Raw genomic sequence first — 19,978 nt, forward strand, 5'->3', positions numbered from 1 at the left:
TCACATGATGGGATCAAAGGTGCTCAGTTTGCAGCGGTTTGGTTATCATCAGGTTTTCCACGCCGGATTTTCCAGGGGATCCAGAGGGGTGGCCATTTTAATTCATCGTAGGGTGGCCTATGTACATGAGAAGCAGTGGGTGGACCCGCAGGGTCGCTATCTCTTTGTCAAGGGCATGGTGGGTACAGAGCCCGTGGTCTTTGGGAGTGTATATGCCCCCCCCCCTACAGTGGGCCCTGGCTGAGAGGCTGTTCACGGTGTGGGAGGATATCCCGGAGTCCCTGGCGGTGGTCGGGGGAGACTGGAATGAGGTGATGGACGTATGTATGGACCGTCAGAGGCGTCAGGAGATGCTTGGGCCAAACCCCCCCCCTACTAGACTACATGCTATGAGTGAAGGTATGGGTTGGGTGGATACGTGGCGACATATGCACCCTACAGCGCGCGAGTACACGTTTGTATCTGCTGTACATGGTTCCTTCTCACGATTGGATTATGTGTTTGTGCCCAGGATATGCATGTGCAGGGTGCGAGCGGCAGAGATCTTACCAAGAGGACTGTCTGATCATTCCCCTGTGTCGGTTAGGGTGGAACTCCTTAGCAAACGTCAACCCTTCAGGTGGAGGATGTCCTCGTGGCATCTCCAGCAGCCTGGCTATATCAAACACCTTCGGGAAGCTATAGACCACTATTGGCGGGAAAACCTGGTGGATGATGTTGACGCAGTAGTGGTATGGGAGGCCTTGAAGCCCACTGTGCGAGGGGTGGACATTGCGTGGTGTACTGCGGGCCGTCGTGGGCGTCGAGAGGCAATCACGGCGGCGGCCGCGCTGGTAGAAACCTTAGAGCAGCAGAGTCGAGGAGGAGGAGATGAAGTCGGAATACGGCTGCTTCTCCAGGCACAGCAATCCTATGCGTCGGTCTTAATGGACGAGGCCAAACTGGCGTGGCTGGCCACGCGGAGTAGAATATACCAGTGGGGGGATAAATCATGCACACTGCTCCATAGACTTTGTCAACGCAGCCTTCAACCCGTCACACTGCCAGGCCTTACTGCTGACGACGGGGTGGTTATTACTGACCAGAGCGAATTAGCGGCGAGCTTTGCTAGCTACTACACGACACAATATGCCCCGTGTGACCGCTTAACTCCTATCGCCCCATTTCATTACTTAACGTAGAGGCCAAGATACTGGCTAAGGCCCTGGCGAATCGGTTGCTCCCTTATATAACAGACCGAGTTCACCTGGACCAAGCTGGCTTCATGCCTCGCAGGGCAACGCGTCATAATATTCGGCGCGCATGGGGCCGCAGTAGATGCCATTGGGGCCACAGTTGAGCAGGCGGCTTTGTTGCTAGCCGATATCAATAAAGCCTTTGACTCAGTGAGCTGGACTTACCTTTTTGCGCTCCTGCCCCGCCTCAATCTAGGCCCGATTTTTCTGTCATATGTCAAGCTGCTCTATACTGATATCACGGCTGCGGTACGAGTCGCGGGGGCGGTGTCAGAGCCCTTTCGCATAGGACGAGGAACCCGGCAGGGGTGTCCTCTATCCCCGTACTTGTTCGCTCTCGCCATGGAGCCTCTGGCCGCCTGGGTGCACATAGATGCACAGATGCGAGGCTTTGTGTGGACCGGAGGCCTCTCTGATAGAATCGCGTTGTACACGGATGATGTCCTCTTCTTTCTAACTGACCTGTGATGCTCAGGGCCGCAGGTGTTGGAAATAATGCGTGTCTTTGGGGAGGTCTCGGGCCTTTACCTAAACCTGCGCAAATCCACCCTGTGGGTCCTTGGAGGTGGTGCTGTGACGGACCCCTGGACATCGGTACTGCAGGTAGCAGCCGGCGGTTTGAAATATTTGGGGGTGTTCCTGTCGGAATTGGTGAGCTTTACATGGGAACGCACCGTACTGCCTGTTTGGGAGCGGGTTCAAGCGGATGTGAAAACGTGGTCTCGGATGCCCCTCAATATCTTTGGTCGGTCCGCGATTTTCAAGATGGTTGCGCTTCCACGCCTTCTATATCCGCTACAGAACTATCCCCACCCCATCCCACCCCAATGGTTTCGGCAGGTAAACTCAGTCTTGGGACGTTTCCTGTGGGCTGGGGGGGCTGCCAGGGTGGCGCTGCGTACGTGCTTCTTATCTACGTATTGCGGAGGACTTGCCACCTCGGACCTCCTGTCCTACTATCAAGCTTCCCACTTGCTCATCCTAAATGACTGGTGGTACAGCGACAGGAGCGATCCGGCCTACGCTCTGGAGCGCGCATTGATGGGCGATAATACGCTCCACACGCTCCTCTACTCATCCCGGCTGCGGCGGACATTGCCTAGAGTTACAAAAACTGTCTTCGTTGTGTGGCGACAAGCGTTACGCCGTATGGGCTGGTGGGGTAGACTAACTGCAGAAACACCGCTGTGGCATAACGGACGACTCCCTCAACTTGCGTCACTGCCAGGATTTGATGGCTGGGACGCGATTGGGATCTCGTTGCTGGGACATGTGATGTCCGGAGTCACGCTCAAATCGTTCCAGGGGCTCAGTGCAGAGTTCCACATGCCCCGGACCCAGTTCTTTCGCTATCTGCAATTTAGACATGCACTGGCACCCAGCATCGCCAATCTAGACTCGCTTCCCGAATTTAGCCCAATTGAGGCGAAGGTGTTCATGGGCGACCTCGGAGATAAAAAGGTATCCCGTGTATACCAAACAATGGTCACTCACTGCTCCTCTACACTTCTTCCCCTAAGGACGGCCTGGGAGGCTGACATTGGCCCCATGGATGAAGATGATTGGCTAACCAGGGCCTGGAGTCCCCGCGAGGGACTGCCATCGCAATACGGCTCAGGTTAATACAATTCAAAATTCTCCACAGGGCGTACTACACCCGTGAGTGACTGTGGAAGGCAGGGCTGATTGAGTCGCCGAAATGTTTGCGTTGTGGGGCGGAAGTGGGTTCATTGCTCCATACCGTATGGTTGTGCCCAAGAATAGCTGGTTTCTGGAGGGGTGTGTGGAACTGCCTGTCTGAAGTACTGGATTGGGAACTTACATGCACTCATCGTCTGGGGCTGCTTCACATCCTTGAGGGGGTTGGGGGGAACGTATATAAACACCACTTATTGCTATTGGGGCTCGTACTGGCCAAAAGGGATCTGGCACGTGCTTGGAAAGACGAGAAGGCCCCTCCCCTGTGTGCATGGAGAGCTGGATTGGACTTTTGTATGGGTCTGGAACGACCAATATTCGAAGCACGAGGGTGTCCCCGCAAGCACTTCAAGATATGGAAGAGGTGGGCTGACTATAGGGAGTTGACACTAGATCCCCCAGTGGAACCCGAGGAAGATCCCTAGGCATGCACCTTCAAATGGGCCTGTGAAATGCGTCATATCTACCGCACCATGATCAAACAATGATGCTCCTTCTACACACGTGCAAAGGGTTAGGGAGGGATAACCGGGAGGGACGGGGAAATGGGTGGTGGGAGTTCGGGGGGTGGGGGGGGGGGGGGGGAGTTCCTATTGTTCATGTTTTACCATAATCCTTGATTGGACTCAGGTCCTGTTATGTAAATTGTATCAAGATGCCTGGTGGTTTCTCCTGACTGTGGGGTGCCACATTGATTGCTCTGCCTAATTCAATCAATAAAATTTGTTGTGAAAAAAAAAAAGAAAATTCTAATGTGGTTTTATATTTTTTGCGCACGATGTTATTCATCAGTGCTGCACTCTGTGCATTTTGTACTGCAAAAGTTTTGCAACAAGAGTTTAAGTGTCTGTAATCCAAAACTAGACGATATGTTTCGTCTGGTTTGGAGACAGGAAACAAAGGATTGTTCATTGACGAGGTGCATGTTTCAATCACCCCCTGGTATTCAAATTGATCTAAGATCTCCTTGGCTTGTTTTTTAGCTTCCTGCTTTACTGGATACTGCCTCTGAGCAGTAGGTTGATTTTTTAACTGGATTTTCTGGTGAGGAGAGTCCTCATCCCATCCCACATGATTTTTATATAATGCTGGAGCCTGGGCCACAGCCCATTTTCTGGCATAGGTGTATTTTTTAGGAATAGGAATATGATTGGAGAAGGCTGGCATAATGATTTCTTTGCCATGTTGATCCTCATTCCCAATTCAGGCATTTATTTCAAAAGACTCCCTCTAAATTAAAAATCGCAATTTATAAATGATGGCCAATACTACACCGGCGCACATCTAAAGCCAAGTCCTTGTTGCTATCAAACAAAACTGTTTACATGAAAGAAGCTCCAATCAGGCAGGTGGACACCTGACTCGGCGAATCGAACGTCAGCAAACAGGAAACACCGGCCAAAACTACATTTCCCATCAGGCCGAGCTCAACTCTGAGCACAACGCAAAAGCGCCGAACGGATGACTCACTTTACCGGCGACTGAGAAAGAAACGCCGACCGGGGAGCCCATGTTCGAAAGAAAACGGTAAGAATGACTATCGGGACTCAGGCCCCCATATTCACATAATTATTTACAACAATGCCAGAAACCGGTCCCCGGAAGCTTGTTTCCTTTCCAGTGAAGAATTGGCTTGGTAGTTTGGTCTGCCCTGTTCCCATGATGCACTGGGCCAGGGACAGACTAATTTGCATATAGCCAGGTTCTGAACTGGGATGGTGCAGTGAGCTAAAAAACGGTGATGGATCAAGCCCTGATCTGTTGACTGGGTAGGAGTGTTCTGATTAACTCAGATACTCTGTCCATCACCACCCCCTTTTGAAAATATTTTGGCCCCCATATTCACATGACCGCCGAATATCCCATACCAGAGACATCACTGCGACTTTTTGCAGTTCCTGCAAGCCCAAAATAGAACATCGTTAACGTATCTGAACGTCCTGCCCTACACCGCGCCTAACCAGCCAGCACAACATAGAACATCGTTATAATATCTGAACGTCCTGCCCTACACCGCGCCTAACTAGCCAGCACAAATTTGATGCTTCGACCTATGTAATCTTGCACAGTCCCCTGACGCTATTGTGCAACAACAAGGACTCCGCTAGAGCTCCATGTCACAAGCCGATTGTTGGTTTTTGTTTACAGATAACAAGAAACAAAACGGATTTTTTTGGTTGGATTATTGCCTTTAAGGAACCAATTGGAATATAATATCGCGTGTAAGGAACCATCTTACCCCCCACATGTAAGTGCATGAACACGTTTTTCTATTTTTGCTCTGAGGAGAGCATGAGAGTATAAAAAGCAAAAATTGTGACGCAGATTCATTTGTTGTCCACAGCTCACCTTTACAAAAAAAGACTTGACAAGTTTTACAGGTACTGCGTGAATGGTGTGTGCTGTGCAAGATGAAGTTGAAGGCTCTCGCATGTGAGACATTACTGATTGAATGCTTGTTGATTTTCATGTCTTTCAGATTGAATCTGTTAAGGTCCTGAAGAGAATCCCACGACCCACGGGATTCGAAACGCGTCGACCCCATTATCTGAGCTTTTTGGTTTTCATGTGGTGTAAACATCGCTTTTCTGACTTCCCTAAATCTATTAGGCCAATCATTGTTGTAAATATTTAGAAAGAAAATAAATAGTAGATGGCCTAATCACCTGTTTGGCGAACATAAGCATAAACAGTCTCGTTCCCAAAAAAAAAACCCTGAACCTAGGAAATTACTTCTCAGGGTTTTCATCCTTTTCACTCATTTTTACTCTATCATTCATCCCTCTTACACATCACTCCCTCCTTCCCTACTATTCACTGAGATGAAAGGTTTGCCTGTATGCCTGTATTTTTTTGAGAAATGAAGCTGTTGAATAGAAGCTGAATGGATTTTTGTATTGCTGTACAGAGTGCACACCCTCCCCGACACCCCTGTGTATATATTCACCACCTTTCCCTAATTGTTAATAGTGTAAATAGATAGTTCCAACTTCACATTGTTTGTATAAAAATTGTGAACGTTTTTTGCAAAATAGAAAATTCAAAAAATCAATAAGTTGAATATAAATGAAAAATAAAGAATTTGAGATATATTTCTAGACTGAACGCTTGGTCTCTTCAGGTGAGAACGCAGAACTCACCTGATTTTTCTTGGTTAAAACGATTGAGCAGTACTGGCAAATGTTTTGTTACTTCTTCTTTGCCATGTGGGCACTCCCTGACAAATTCTGGTGGCCAGTCTTGTTCAGCCAGAAGGATGTCATAACCCTTCGATAGTTTTTTCCAAAAGCGTGCTTTTATTTTCCTAGTTATGTCCCCCTCTATCTGGAGTGTTACTTCGTATAGCTTATGGGGTACACTAACCCTGGTGTCAGGAGTTTTAACCTGAATGCATTCATTCAGATCCACTGTCTCCAGATGATCTTTCAGGATCCTGCGAGCTATGGTGACCTCTGCTGCGCTGTCCAGCATTGTCTGTGCCCACTCCCCGTTCTTGAGTTGTGTCCTCAAGGTCCTCTGCATGTCTGATTTTAATATTTGCTACCTTCTTTTTGGAGAATTTAGTTTTCTCATTTTTAGGAAGGTGTTAATCGTCTTTAGACTTCACGCGTTCTTCCTTGTGTTGTGATCATCCTCTTCTTTCTGATTTCTGCGAGGAAGTCTGAAAGGTACGAGAGGAACGTGTATCAGTATCTTGATATCTATCAGGTTTTCTCAAATTATCCCTATTTCTGAGGTTATACCTCTTTTCAGAGTGCTCCTTTTGAGGAGATCTATCTCTGGACTGAGAACGCTTCTCTTTAGGAAGTGTCTGTCTACTATTTTCCCATTTCTTTTTAGGAGTAGTTAGATTGTTTTTGATAAAAACTTTTTCAGGATTTTCTGTAAGTTCGGTCTTTACAGGTTTCCTTCCCAAACTATCTCTTCCTAGTTCTTCATAGGATTTCTCAATAATTCTGTCAAGTTCATACGGTTGCTCAATAATATTGAGTTCTTTTAATTTTTGGCGGATGGCCACGGATGCTGCTTCACCTTTAATGTTGGCTAATAAAATAGCTAAGACCTGTTTGAAATTTTTCAGTAATTTCATACCAAGATTCAAGGCCGGTTCTGGTCCGTATTCATTTTGAATCTGTCTCAGGACGTCTGGTATTACCGCCTCTGATGGGACACCATGTGTTTTTGTGTAGATTGAAGCAAAGACTGTACCCCAAGTGTCACAGTCCTCCACTTGTGGTGCTATCCCTATTGGTAAACAGATTGTTAGAATCCTGTGTTTCTCATGAGGTGTACTATCGGGAAATACTGCCTCTATTTGAGTAATTTTTTGAGCTAACCAAAATGGAATTTGTTCCCTTTTTGCGGGCAACTTACCGATGACTGACTGTATAGTCTGTGGTGTGATTTTGTTTGCGTTCCACTGATGAGGGGTGTGCGGTGGAATCCTTATAGCAGGTTGGACTGTTAGTCTGCATGACATATTGTACCAATTGTCTATGTATTTTTATTAATTGTTGTAGCTGAGCTAACCGTTCTAAACCTGTCATTTGTTCAACAGCAGGATGCGATGTATAGCTGGCTAGTACCGGCCATGTTGCTCCTGGTCTACCTAGTGGACCGAGCCTGGTAATGTGATTTTGATGTTGTAGGGCGCCTTTAAACCAGAGCGGATGCTCTTGGTAAGTTAGCGGAATTTCAACGTCCTCGAAAGGAACGTATTCCATTGGACGTTCCTCTACTTTGTAGAGGTGGAACACATGTGTTGTTGGATTTGCTTCAGGGAAGACAATCCATGAATAGAATTCCTCTGTCTGCCGATATTCATGTGCTTCTATGACAAAAATTACCCTACCACCTCTTGGTGACAGGCCATTTTCTATAAGCTTTATAGCTATGGTTTTCTTTAAGTTTTCCGGGATGATTATAGCATCATCGTCGTCTTCCTTAAACCCTGTGGTGTTAAAACCTGGTCGGGCTGCTGCAGCAGCTCCACCGGCTTCGTTTTCAGTCATTTTGTTGACTGAAAGTTTGCAGGGCAAGTTTCAAGGAAGCCAAGATAAGGTGCACATTATTTTGGAACACTGTATCCTTTCAACGTTGAACAAAACCCAAAAACTAATACATAGGATTTTCATCCTGCTCAGTCATGGCGGATATTTTTATCCTTTAACCCACTCCAGACGTCCATTGGAGTATTTTACAGGAAAAAAGGGGTCTCTGTGAAAAGCACGACTGAGTTACTCTAGTATCTAGCGTTAAATTAGTGCCTTACCAAACGTTGGGCGCCATGTAGTGTAGTTCCTATATTCCCAATAGGCTCTGCGCATTGGAATAATATATCCTATAGATTGGACGTAGGACTGATGTCTACTAGGTCTCTATCGAATATACTAGACTTAATTTGTGAGTGCCAGCTAGCTCAGAGGTCACTAGAAACTTTCTCGAATAAACAAAAAGTCGTGGAAATACATATTAACAGAAAATATTTTTTCACTATTTGCAAGTTGGTTTCGTAATGCGTAATGGTGGATAGTGTCCAATGACAGCTGACTCACCATTATTTAAAATATGTAAACACATGTATGGAGGATTGATAGTGCATACCATATTTGAAATGCAGTGCTATAATTAAAGTGCTGAGCACACAGAATGTAAAAATAATTAAGTTTGTGAATTTTTCTTTTATCTTTTTTTCTTCTGCAACATTGACTGATCCCATTTTAAGGCATTGCTCTTCACACGTGTACATTTTCCTTCTATGTGTGTCTAGCACTTTAATTGCATATCGTTTTTTATATTTTAAAATTTCTGCATGAAAATTGCTGAAAATATATTTTCATGGAGGAAGCACGACTATGTCTCTGTACTATGAAAGATGAGAATTAAGTGCTTATGATTATACATTATGTTTCTATTATATGTGTCCTGTTGTATCACAAGGTTGAATAGAGTATTTACAGTTTAATTGTTTTTTATCCAGGGCTATTCTTTTGTGGCACCATCTATTTTATTCAAACGCAATGCAGCCATTACAGATCCTATTCATTATCATGTAGGAACTGAACGACCTGGAGTCACAGCTATTGCCAGAAGTGCTATGATGAAGGTAATATAATTCAGGAATACATTCTTTAATAAGCACACTGTTTATTAATTATTTATTGTTAAATACACATTGTGGTATGCTCAAAATATTATGTGTATTGAATGTTGCCAACATTTTAAATAAACAAATATTAGGGAGCACTTCCATTGGAACGTAACTTCCATAGTATCACATATTTTTTTTGCACCTGAATATTTGAATTTTAGTTTCTCTTAAAATATTATTAACAAATATATACTTTTAAGAAGTAGCCACATTTCAACACAAATCAATGAGATAGCATTTACTAGTTCCAAAAATAATGCATCAAAAATGTATATCCAGATTGCAAAACGAAACATCGCACAACAGTGGGGCACTAGTCAGCCGCCTCAATTGAGGAGGTGGAAGGAGGATCTAGACTGGCGCATGTATAGAGAAAAGTCAGTTTTCATAGCTAGAGGATGCCCTGGGAAATGGAATAGAGTATGGGGAGCATGGAACCGTCACAGAGGTGATGTTTGTCTCCCACCTGGCCGGCAGATCGACACTGATACTCCTGGTACCCCTTGATCTAATCAATATGATAACTGTAAAGTATTTTGTAATGTATGCAATGTCACTGAGAAATGAGGAAGTCGCCTGCTTGTAATCACTTGATGTACTTTGGTCGAACTGTTTAATAAAAAGAAATATAAAAAAAAAATTAAGAAATGTATATCCATTACAGTCCAGGTTTATATACCATTCCTTGGATTACACTTGGCTCAAATATTTCGCGTTGTTGTTTTCACGATTCTTCAAGTTTTATATTCTTCCTCAATCTTAATTGATAATTCCGTCCATCAACAAAGAATTTCGATTGATCAACAATTTCATGGTTGTTATCAGATTTCCGACTCAGTTCCCAAATCACCATACAGTTATCAGCAAGAGTCATGATGCCCAAAGTCAAATATCTGTCAAGGAGTCAACACTTGTTTCCCAGCGCACTGCTGCTACTTCAGGGTGTACTTTTAATTGCCTCAATTTATGATCTTCATCTAGATATTTGTGTGCATTCCATATTCTTTATTTACTCCTCTCCTTAAATCACAATTCTATAGATCCGCTCTTTAAATCCCAATTTCATAGATACAATACCTCACGTCTCGTGGGCCTTAAGCCATAATTGGCTATGCGGATCTATGGTTTTGAGTAAATGCTGGGTCATTGGACCAGAGTAACTTTGTGTGCTTTGAATTGAGCATTTTTAATATGTATTGGTTAAAGCTCCAACTTGGGGAAGCCTGATGTGTGTTCATTGTAAACAAAAGCGTAAGCGATCATAGTAGGTAAAGCTTTGGAGTGTATATCTGGTGAGCGAGGTTTGCTGTGTGATGTGAGAATAGTAAACGGAGATCTCCATCCATTGTTAATGGAATTGTGAAAGATGGAAGGTTTTTAAAAGTTTTTTGCAGTAGGCGTTGTCTTCTACAACCATAACACATCTTTCAACAGCAGACACAAACACTGTGCTCTTTATGCCCTCCTTTTTCTTTCGTAAAATAGAGCTTTGGTGCAAGAATTATGGATTTTTTGATTCACAAAGAATGTAGAGCAGACGGCATTTTATTTTCTCTGTAGTTTTCCATTATAGATTTCCAATGCTACAGGGAGTCTGCTCTGCATTCCCACATAAATGGGTGCATTTCTTCCTTGGACAGTGCAACAATCTTACCACCCCTGTCGAAAATGACAACTGTGCCTATTAAATCCAGATAATTTTCAAATTAGAAGTCTTAGCTCTTTCCTTTAAGATTGCAGCATATTTTCTTTCCAGGTGCTATGTGATGCTCTTCCAACTGGATATGTTTTCTGCCCCACTACTCCCCCCAGAGCTGCAGGGATAGGATTGCTATCTCCTAAATGCAATATCTCAGTCAGTACACCAGTACTAATTAGGAATCTAATTAGACTGCAACCCATACATGACCGAGTAGCAATACTGCACAGGAAGTGTTTCTAGTAGCAATGAATTCCACAAGATTATTTCAGGGACACAGCGAAATACCAAACCCTCTTAGGTTATCAACAAAAAAACTACACAAGTTGTGAGTTTTATCCAATTTCTTCTTTTTTTGTATATGTTTTTGTCCTGACGAAAGCTCCGTAGACCCGGCTGGGCTTAGAGAGCTGAAACATGTTGACATATTTTTTAATACATGCGGTAATCCAGTAACATGATTACCATCATATCGTGATTCCTTTTACTGATAGTGCCTAGACCCCCCCTCTTTTTCAATAAATAAACCTCTGGGCTAGACACTATTTGTTATCTCCTTTTTTCATTATTTCTGGACACTTCTACTTGTACAGGAGGTAGCCTCGGGTGAGGCTGGCACCCAGCACGTTAATCGACTACCCTATGAATACGCCACGACTCCTGATGGGGCGGAAAAAAGATACACCGCAACGATAAAATCAGGATGCCTATGAGGGTTTTCGAATACAAAACCAATGGTTTTGTAGATACCAGTGTCCATTCTATTTTTAATTATTACGTATCTGTCCAGGGGAACCGAATGGACCTACAATCCTCTTCCCTCCACTTTGATATAAATCTTTAAGCAGCGCACAGCTGCGGGAAGTATACACCCTCGCTAGAATTCCTCTAGTTGAGTAGGGTGCTTCGTGAGGAAGGAACAATGGAAAATAACAATGGTCTGAGCTTTACAGGAAGTGATATTGATGAGATTCTAGCGGCCCAACCGCTTCTACAGAATCCAGATCTTATTCAAGCTATTGCACAAACTGATGACTGGGACGCTTTGACCAATAAGAAAAGAGAACAGATCCGAACTGCCATACATGGCATAATTATGACTGAATATCTTAGATCTAAACTAGCTCCTCGAGGCCTTTGGGTAACCAATGCACCCAGAATATTTTTGCATGATCTCGTATTCCGACGGGATTGGTCATCAATTTCATGGAAATGTACCCTAGATTATCTAGTCCTCATAGTCAAAACAGCTAAGAGACTATCGGATGCATTATTGGTGGAAATACAGGAATGTGAAAATGAACTTAAGAAAAGCATGAATCCCTTGATATATATAAAGCGATTAGAAGAAATAACAAAAGAAATGGATGAAATGCAGGAGTTTTTAATGCAGAACAAACTACAGAAACTGAGTAAGGAACTGAAAAAATTCAGTCAGGAAAAGATGCACCCCTATTCGAAGGATGATTTCACAGCAACCCCTGATTTTTCGGATGGTGATTCAACAGGATGGAACTCATCTGAGGGGTCAGAAGGTAGCTCCGATGAATCAACAGTGAGAAGGGGTCAAAACAGCTTCAGGTCCCGACGCCCACGACGAGGCAACAGATGGCAACGACCACCCTTTTTTCATGGAAATCCAATGCCGTTTTTTCAACCGTTTATGCCACCATATGCGGGATGGATGAATCCCTACCATCCAGATATGAACCAACAACAACCAATGGGTAACCAGCCAATGATGGATCCCACTAACCAACATCAAGCCCAGCCTTTTTTAGGAAGAGGCCAAAATCAATCTCGGGGCAGAAAGAAAAATCTCAGATGGCAAGATCAGCAACCCAACGTACAGACAAGGAGCATGGCTTCAGCCCAAGCGAGCATGAGCAAAAAGACTCACTAGTAGTGAACTTAACGAACATCACTCTATCGGATGATCAGTTGACCGTCCTTAATAAGGGACTTGGTTTTGTACCCATCCCACCCTTGGATCGTTTTAGACTGAAATGTGAAGTTTCAGAGTTTTGCCGAACTCTGAAACTCAAAGCTTTTTTTAACGATTCCATTATTCGACCAGCAGAAGGTGACACTACTCTGAGAAGGAAATCCAAATTTTGTCCACCTACTAATGCAGTACCTATTGAAATCCAAACTTTTGAGCAGGCAGTTATGAAAGGGGTTGACAAACTGGACACCAGGAAGAAGACATATCAAAATATGAACAACAAAGAGAAACAAGCTCTAGCTGAACTAAGGGACAATGACAATATAGTCATTAAACCAGCAGACAAGGGTGGTGGGGTAGTTGTCCTGACCAAAGAAGGATACAACCAGCAGTGCCTAGCCCTATTGTCAGATGAGACCTTCTATAAAAAACTGGACATTGACCTCACTGAGAGGTTAACCAACACCATCGCAATCATGATACATGAAGCAGAGGTCAATGGCTGGATTTCAAAGAAAGAGGCCGATTTTTTGACACCCAAAGGACCCAAGGTACCTTTTTTCTACTCACTACCAAAAACACATAAAAACAAGTCCCCTCCACCGGGACGCCCGATAGTTCCGGGAATTGGCTCTCTATTAGAACCGCTGTCAAAATTTGCTGATGAGTACCTGAAACCATTAGTGCAGAGCACTCCAACTTATCTGAAAGACACTAGAGATCTCCTGATCCAAATTGCGGACCGTGAATTCAATCCCAACACGATGTTTTGGTGGGACTAGACATTGAGTCCCTTTATACCAGCTTACCCCAGGAAGACACTTTAAAGATGTTGGGAGACCTTCTCTTTATGCAAGACTGGACACACAAGACTCCGCGACACTTTATTCTTGAGTGTTGCCGTTTAGCCCTACAAGAGAACTATTTTGAATACAACGGCCAACTTTTTTTGCAGTGCCATGGTACCTCCATGGGCAGTGCCTTTGCGCCGTCAGTAGCTGGACTCTATGTTAGTCAGTTCGAACAAGAATTTGTCCTCAACAATGCTAACCCTTACGTTTCCAGTGTAATACACTGGAAACGGTACATTGATGACATTTTACTAATCTGGGACATCAGATTAGATCTCTCCATGTTTATGGAATGGCTTAATGGGAGAGATAGGTGGTTGAAATTTACCCATACTTCCAGCAACGATCACATTGCCTTCCTGGATCTAACGATCTTCGTGGAGAATGGTAAATTGGAGACCAAAACTTTTACTAAACCCACAGCCAAGAATAGTCTACTCTCTTACCAGAGTTTCCACCCACGACCCCTTCGTGATAATCTGCCTTACAGTCAGTTTTTAAGACACAAACGCAACTGCAGCAAGGAAAGTGACTATAAGAAACAGGCACAGGAGCTCAGTCACAAGTTACAATCTAGAGATTACACTGCAGCGGTAATCTCAAAATGTAAAAAACGGGCAAAACATCAGCCCCGTGAATGTCTCCTACAGAACAATGATAAAGAACCCATCAAGGATCTAGTCACATGCGTCACTACCTACTGTCCTGCTACCTACGACGTACAGAAGCTGATTAGAAAGAATTGGCAGATAGTCACGTCAGGCAAATTCAATTGGCCCAAGCCAAGATTTGCTAACAGAAGAACTAAAAACATCAAAGATGTCCTTGTTCACACCAGGCCGAAAAGGAAATCATTGAAGTCAGCAGTTAGAGATATAACTATGGCCCCAGTTACAGGCCATTATCCATGTGGCACGTGTGGAATTTGTAAGTTCACTAACACCACCAAGACTTTACAATTGACGGACACCTTGTTATGGACTCAGAAACAACACACAAATTGCAATTCCACCCATGTAATTTACATGGTGTCCTGCCCCTGCCTACGACAATACGTAGGTATGACATGTCGGAAAGTCAAACTCCGCATAGGAGAACACAGGAGTAATGTAAGACTCAAGAAGAATACCACCAAACTGTGTACACATTTCGTGGAAGCCGGACACACACGTGACGATCTGAGATGGACGGTCCTTGAAATGCTACGAGACAAAGACAATAATGCTGAGCAGATCCTATTTGAAAAGGAACAAAGGTGGGTGGACCGCCTTAGAACGGATGTTTTGGGGATGAATGATAATATCCCGTGGCATCAGTTCTATTGAACAAAATATAGACTTATTCTATCACTTTGACAAATTATGTTCCTCTTTTGGCCAGACCAGTCCCACTGCTAATCAGTCATAATCACACTCACTCCATTTGTGACGTACTGCCCTCCTGCATATACACCTCTAATGCTGAGGATGTACTTCCTCTGCCATCATTACACTTCTACTCCTTATTTATACACTGTGTGGAGTACATATGTTAATTATGAATGTGTCTCACATTTAGTTTCTATGGAGTGAATAACACTCGTTTTTACATCGGGAGGCATCCATCTTACATGGAGTCTTATGTATAAATCGTAGTCCGTTTTTTATGTCTAGGTCCCGATTTATAAGACGGTCAAAAAAGAGAAATGCCCATAGCCAGGGGCAGAGTCAGCACAGGGGAATCAACGCCGATCCTCGTGGGTAAGAATGGTAGCAAATCCTGATCTTCACTATCTGGTAAGCCACTCAGCGGTTTTATTAATACGTGGGACCCGTTTGTACCCTAACAGCAAAGACCAAAAGCGACTCTTTGACCCCTGTTGAAGCTAATACCGAGCTTAATACAGGTAATTATACTATAACTTTAGAAGTGTTTTGTAGATAGCGTATGATTTAATATACCACTTACCCTAGGGTTTAAAAATCTGTCCATATCCAGTAGAGAGTGAACTTTGTTTTGATAGCAGGTCCCGTGCAGAAGCAACATTGCTCATGTTCTAATTTAGACTGTAAATTCTAGCTCAGACCTTTGTTTTAATTTCCTCTCCCTCCTCGACACGGCGTTAACACCATTAATATGGCGGACGCTCCCAATGAGGAGTTCCTTTCGTGCTCCACATGTAATTTTCACATGTCTGCTTGCCTAACCTAGAGCTGTAGCCACATATATAACGGATACTGTTGGCTTTTTTTGTTTTCACAGCATTGAAAATCTGAATATAAGTTAACGATACTTATCAACAAAAAAACTACACAAGTTGTGAGTTTTATCCAATTTCTTCTTTTTTTGTATATGTTTTTGTCCTGACGAAAGCTCCGTAGACCCGGCTGGGCTTAGAGAGCTGAAACATGTTGACATATTTTTTAAGACATGCGGTAATCCAGTAACATGATTACCATCATATCGTGATTCCTTTTACTGATAGTGCCTAGACCCCCCTCTTTTTCAATAAATAAACCTCTGGGCTAGACACTATTTTTTATCTCCTTTTTTCATTATTTCTGGACACTTCTACTTGTACCGGAGGTAGCCTCGGGTGAGGCTGGCACCCAGCACGTTAATCGACTACCCTATGAATACGCCACGACTCCTGATGGGGCGGAAAAAAGATACACCGCAACGATAAAATCAGGATGCCTATGAGGGTTTTCGAATACAAAACCAATGGTTTTGTAGATACCAGTGTCCATTCTATTTTTGATTATTAGGTATCTGTCCAGGGGAACCGAATGGACCTACAATCCTCTTCCCTCCACTTTGATATAAATATTGAGTAACATACTCAAAATAGCACTAAAAAACAGGAGGGATACTTAAAAATGTTGTCAAATTCTATTCTAGTGCATCAACTTTAATGGTAATCACGCAGAATGCAAAAAGAAATGCAACAATGCATGTGACGGTCAGCGATAACAACAACGTTTCTAACATGGTTAGCGAGTTCTTAACACCCTAACACCCTAACACCCTAAAGCTACATTTTAGTAGAAGTAGTAACTAGCAAGCCTGTGTTTCGAGTTTCTGCAAACCAGCGTGACTTCTGGCTTAATAGTCTTAGCACAAAGTCCCTTTAAAATGTATGAACCGATACCTGTGTTTTTATAGTGTCTAATCGTTAATCTTACCTTTATATTTATAAAATATTACTGCCCTTGCAGACTCTAAGGTACCAGCAAGACTAAGCATCATGGCAATAAAATCTGTCATCTTGATTCACATACTGATTATATTCTTTTATTAGTAAAAATAATGAAAACATGTGAGCTACTGCAGTGTGTGCCCATGATACTATGACATCCGTAACTGAAAACAATACAATATGTCAACCTTGATAGTAGGCTGCTAGCTTTGTCCATAGCTGTTGTTTGCAACTATCCAGGTACTCACAGGGTAGTACCCAGGTTCATTATGCCTGCCCACAAAAGACTTGTTAAAAGGTTATTCTTTGCAATTGACAACTTTTAGGTAAGCCGTTCCCCACTTCTAAGTCCAATTCTTGCTTGGCTTTGTACACTTGAAGGCCTTTCCTTATCACTGGGCCGCCCTATCTTTAGTGTAAACAAATTGCATGACTTGCTATATGTGACATATTGGCCTTACTTTTTTTACAACGTCAGATTTGCAGAGATACATATGCCCAAAATTTCAGAAATCTAAAGTTCTCCATCTTTTCCCCAGAACAGTCCAAGAATCATTATGGTTTTATGGAACTCTTCCCTACTCAATGGGAACTGAAGTGTTCCAGAAATGATTCCTAAGAATGTTTGTGCACCAAAGAAGTTTGCAGTAAACAAGTGTCCATCTATAAAAAAAAACAAGCATTGGCATAGCCAATACGTCTCGCCTTTGGGACCTTTTAAGTGTTTAGCTAGAGCTATTGGCAATTCCAATGTGTTAAAGTTATGTTGTAGAAAAGTGTGGCTGCTGTCTAGCATAACGAAAAATTGTAATACATAAAAACAATAAAAATGTGTTGGTTCCTCTGGTCCACTTCGTAAATGGAGACCCTGACATTGTCCTTCTGGCTTCTGCTTATGTTACAGTACACTGGTGTACATTAGTGTAAAAATTGGTGGTGCAACAGCAAAATGGAATATTGTCTGTTGAAGCGCTCCACTCCATTACATTGGATTGTGGCTGTTCTTGCCCTACTAATTCAAATCTGCAGCCAGTGCACATATTTTTAGTCGCCCTCATTGTTGGTTTATTTATTTAATTTATGTATTTTGTTGTGAGAGTTTATTTGTCTGAATTCAATCACCAGATTTCCCAGATGACCTAGGAATTTCCAACCCCTATATCCTTCCAATTTCTCGTGGCGTGTGACCATTGGTTATTTAACCATTCCTGAATCAGCCTCATGTGTTTCCTTGTGTTTGGAAGGAGGTAAATAAAGTATACTAACACCCCCCCATAGTTTCATTACCCTCCCTGTCAGGGCTTGAGAGGTCTGGTAGAAGCAAATCTGGTTTAGCATTGCTTATACACTCTGAAGTGAGGTGTGCCACTGCCGTAGCTGTGTTCAGGTCTACCCCAGAAAGGTGGAATGTGAGATTATTTTCCCCAATTCACTGAAAACTCCTTTGTGTACTAAAGTAAAACCAGCATTACCAGGTCATTTTGGCATTGTTTAACTGTGGCTGTTTTGATTAGCCATTTGTGTAGGTTAGGGTAGATGTGTGTGGCGGGTCTTTTCAGGTTCGCAACCACTACTGCTAGTGCACACATCCATGGTAAAACAAATAAATCACACGTGTACACTAGTGTGTGTGTTTGTGTGTATGTATGTATGTGTGTGAGTGTGTGGAGAGGGTGAGTGGGGGGGGGGGTGTCTGTAGCAATGTAGGACCAGTGAAGGGTGTGAGACTCAGACATGAATTTGGGCGAAGCGTAGGGGAGCCGCAAAAAGCAACAAAATGGAGGTAAGAGAGCAATTGAGGATTTAGACATTTAAAAGGACAAGCACACAAGATCGAGAGGAAAACATATTTACTCCCGCAGAATGCTGAAAGAAAAATAAATAAAGTTTCCCTTCAAGCAGTGTCACACATCCATTCCAAAACATTGTAAAATTGCTGTACTTCATGGGAGGGACAAACAAAACCAGAGAAAGGAAAGCCAATGATTAAGAAGGACAGCGAGAGAAAGAAAAAGGGAGCGAGAGGGAAAGCGAGGGGTCAAAGCAAGGAGGATGGATCGCAAAGGAGAGCGAGGCTATCCTGACGGCGACAAAGATCAGAGAGAGCAAACGAGCGCGTGAGAAATAGAGGGAATTTGCTCAACACTTGTTTATGATCACATCTAATTACATTTCCAGGGAACCACATTTACATCTCCGATCCCCTTAATTTTATTAATTTGCAATAAATGCAGCAACCCTTGTATCCCGGCTCCTACCAATCAAGCAAACAAAATAAATTGGAATGGAAGAAGGTTGGGGGGAGGGCTACCAGCAACTTCAAAAGAGGGAATGAATATCACAGGGAGAAAGCAGACGCCATCCGAACTTGACACGGGCCCTGGTGGTTTGTAGTAGCAGGAGGTGGCCAGACGGCCTTAGGCCTCAGCAGACAAGGGAATTTCTGCAGCTGAGACACACGGAAGCCCCTAGAGAAAGCACGCAGAGCTGTGGGACGCCTGAGTTGTGGCTCTAACTGCCGTATTTCATGACGCGTTGTGACGAGGGATATGCTGAGTGGCTCTCGGCACACACCATTGATGTTGCTCCGGGCGGAGTCAGCAGCAGCGCTGCTCAGTTAAATTGAGGCCGCCTCGGAGAAGAGTCCGCTCACCGGCCCCGTTCATACGGGTCGCCAAGGTTTTCCAGCTACCTCAGGCCCGGACTTCGGCTCACTTGTGAGTCTCCGGGAGCCCGCTTTCTGAGAGAAGGTCCGATTAGGTGGCTGGGTCGTGTGCTGTGGATGCGCTTAAACATAGACCCTAATATACCGGAGGAATTTACTGTGCTACATAGATTGTGTGCTGACGAATCCCTACGGCGCATTCTTTTTAGCTGAATGAAGTCATTGCCGGATGCCAATGGCAAATATGTTTGTGAAATACTTTGGAATTCTAAGCAGAATGAAAAGTACGCAGAAACTTTGGAAGCAAATGAGACGAGCCGGGAGTGGTGCGTGCGTGTGTGCTCGCGTAGTCTGCTCTTTTTAGAAAGCACATACTCGTGCTTGTGGCACGCCCCTGCTCGCTCGTGCAAGGTGGATGTTGCCACAAGCACGAGTATGTGGTTCCAAAGAGAGCAGAGTGACTGCTAAAGGTCCTCCTATGCAGCGCATGCGCGATGCGTAGTCAAGACTTAAAAACAAACAAAAAACTTCCAGCCAACACGTTTCATCCAATAGC

The 19,978-nt window shown here is 43.6% G+C and overlaps 1 protein-coding gene across 2 annotated transcripts in view; it reads left to right on the plus strand.

Annotated features, from left to right (window-relative positions):
* RPS6KA5 (ribosomal protein S6 kinase A5) overlaps nt 1-19,978 on the plus strand; it is a 628,800-nt gene that overhangs the window by 439,927 nt on the left and 168,895 nt on the right. For both annotated transcript variants that reach the window (XM_078660052.1, XM_078660053.1), the window contains exon 10: nt 8,914-9,039. In XM_078660052.1, the coding sequence (XP_078516178.1) occupies nt 8,914-9,039 (126 nt within the window). The remainder of the gene's footprint in view (nt 1-8,913; nt 9,040-19,978) is intronic.

This window comes from Lissotriton helveticus, chromosome 9 (assembly GCF_964261635.1).
Source record: "Lissotriton helveticus chromosome 9, aLisHel1.1, whole genome shotgun sequence".
Classification (NCBI taxonomy): Eukaryota; Metazoa; Chordata; class Amphibia; order Caudata; family Salamandridae; genus Lissotriton; species Lissotriton helveticus.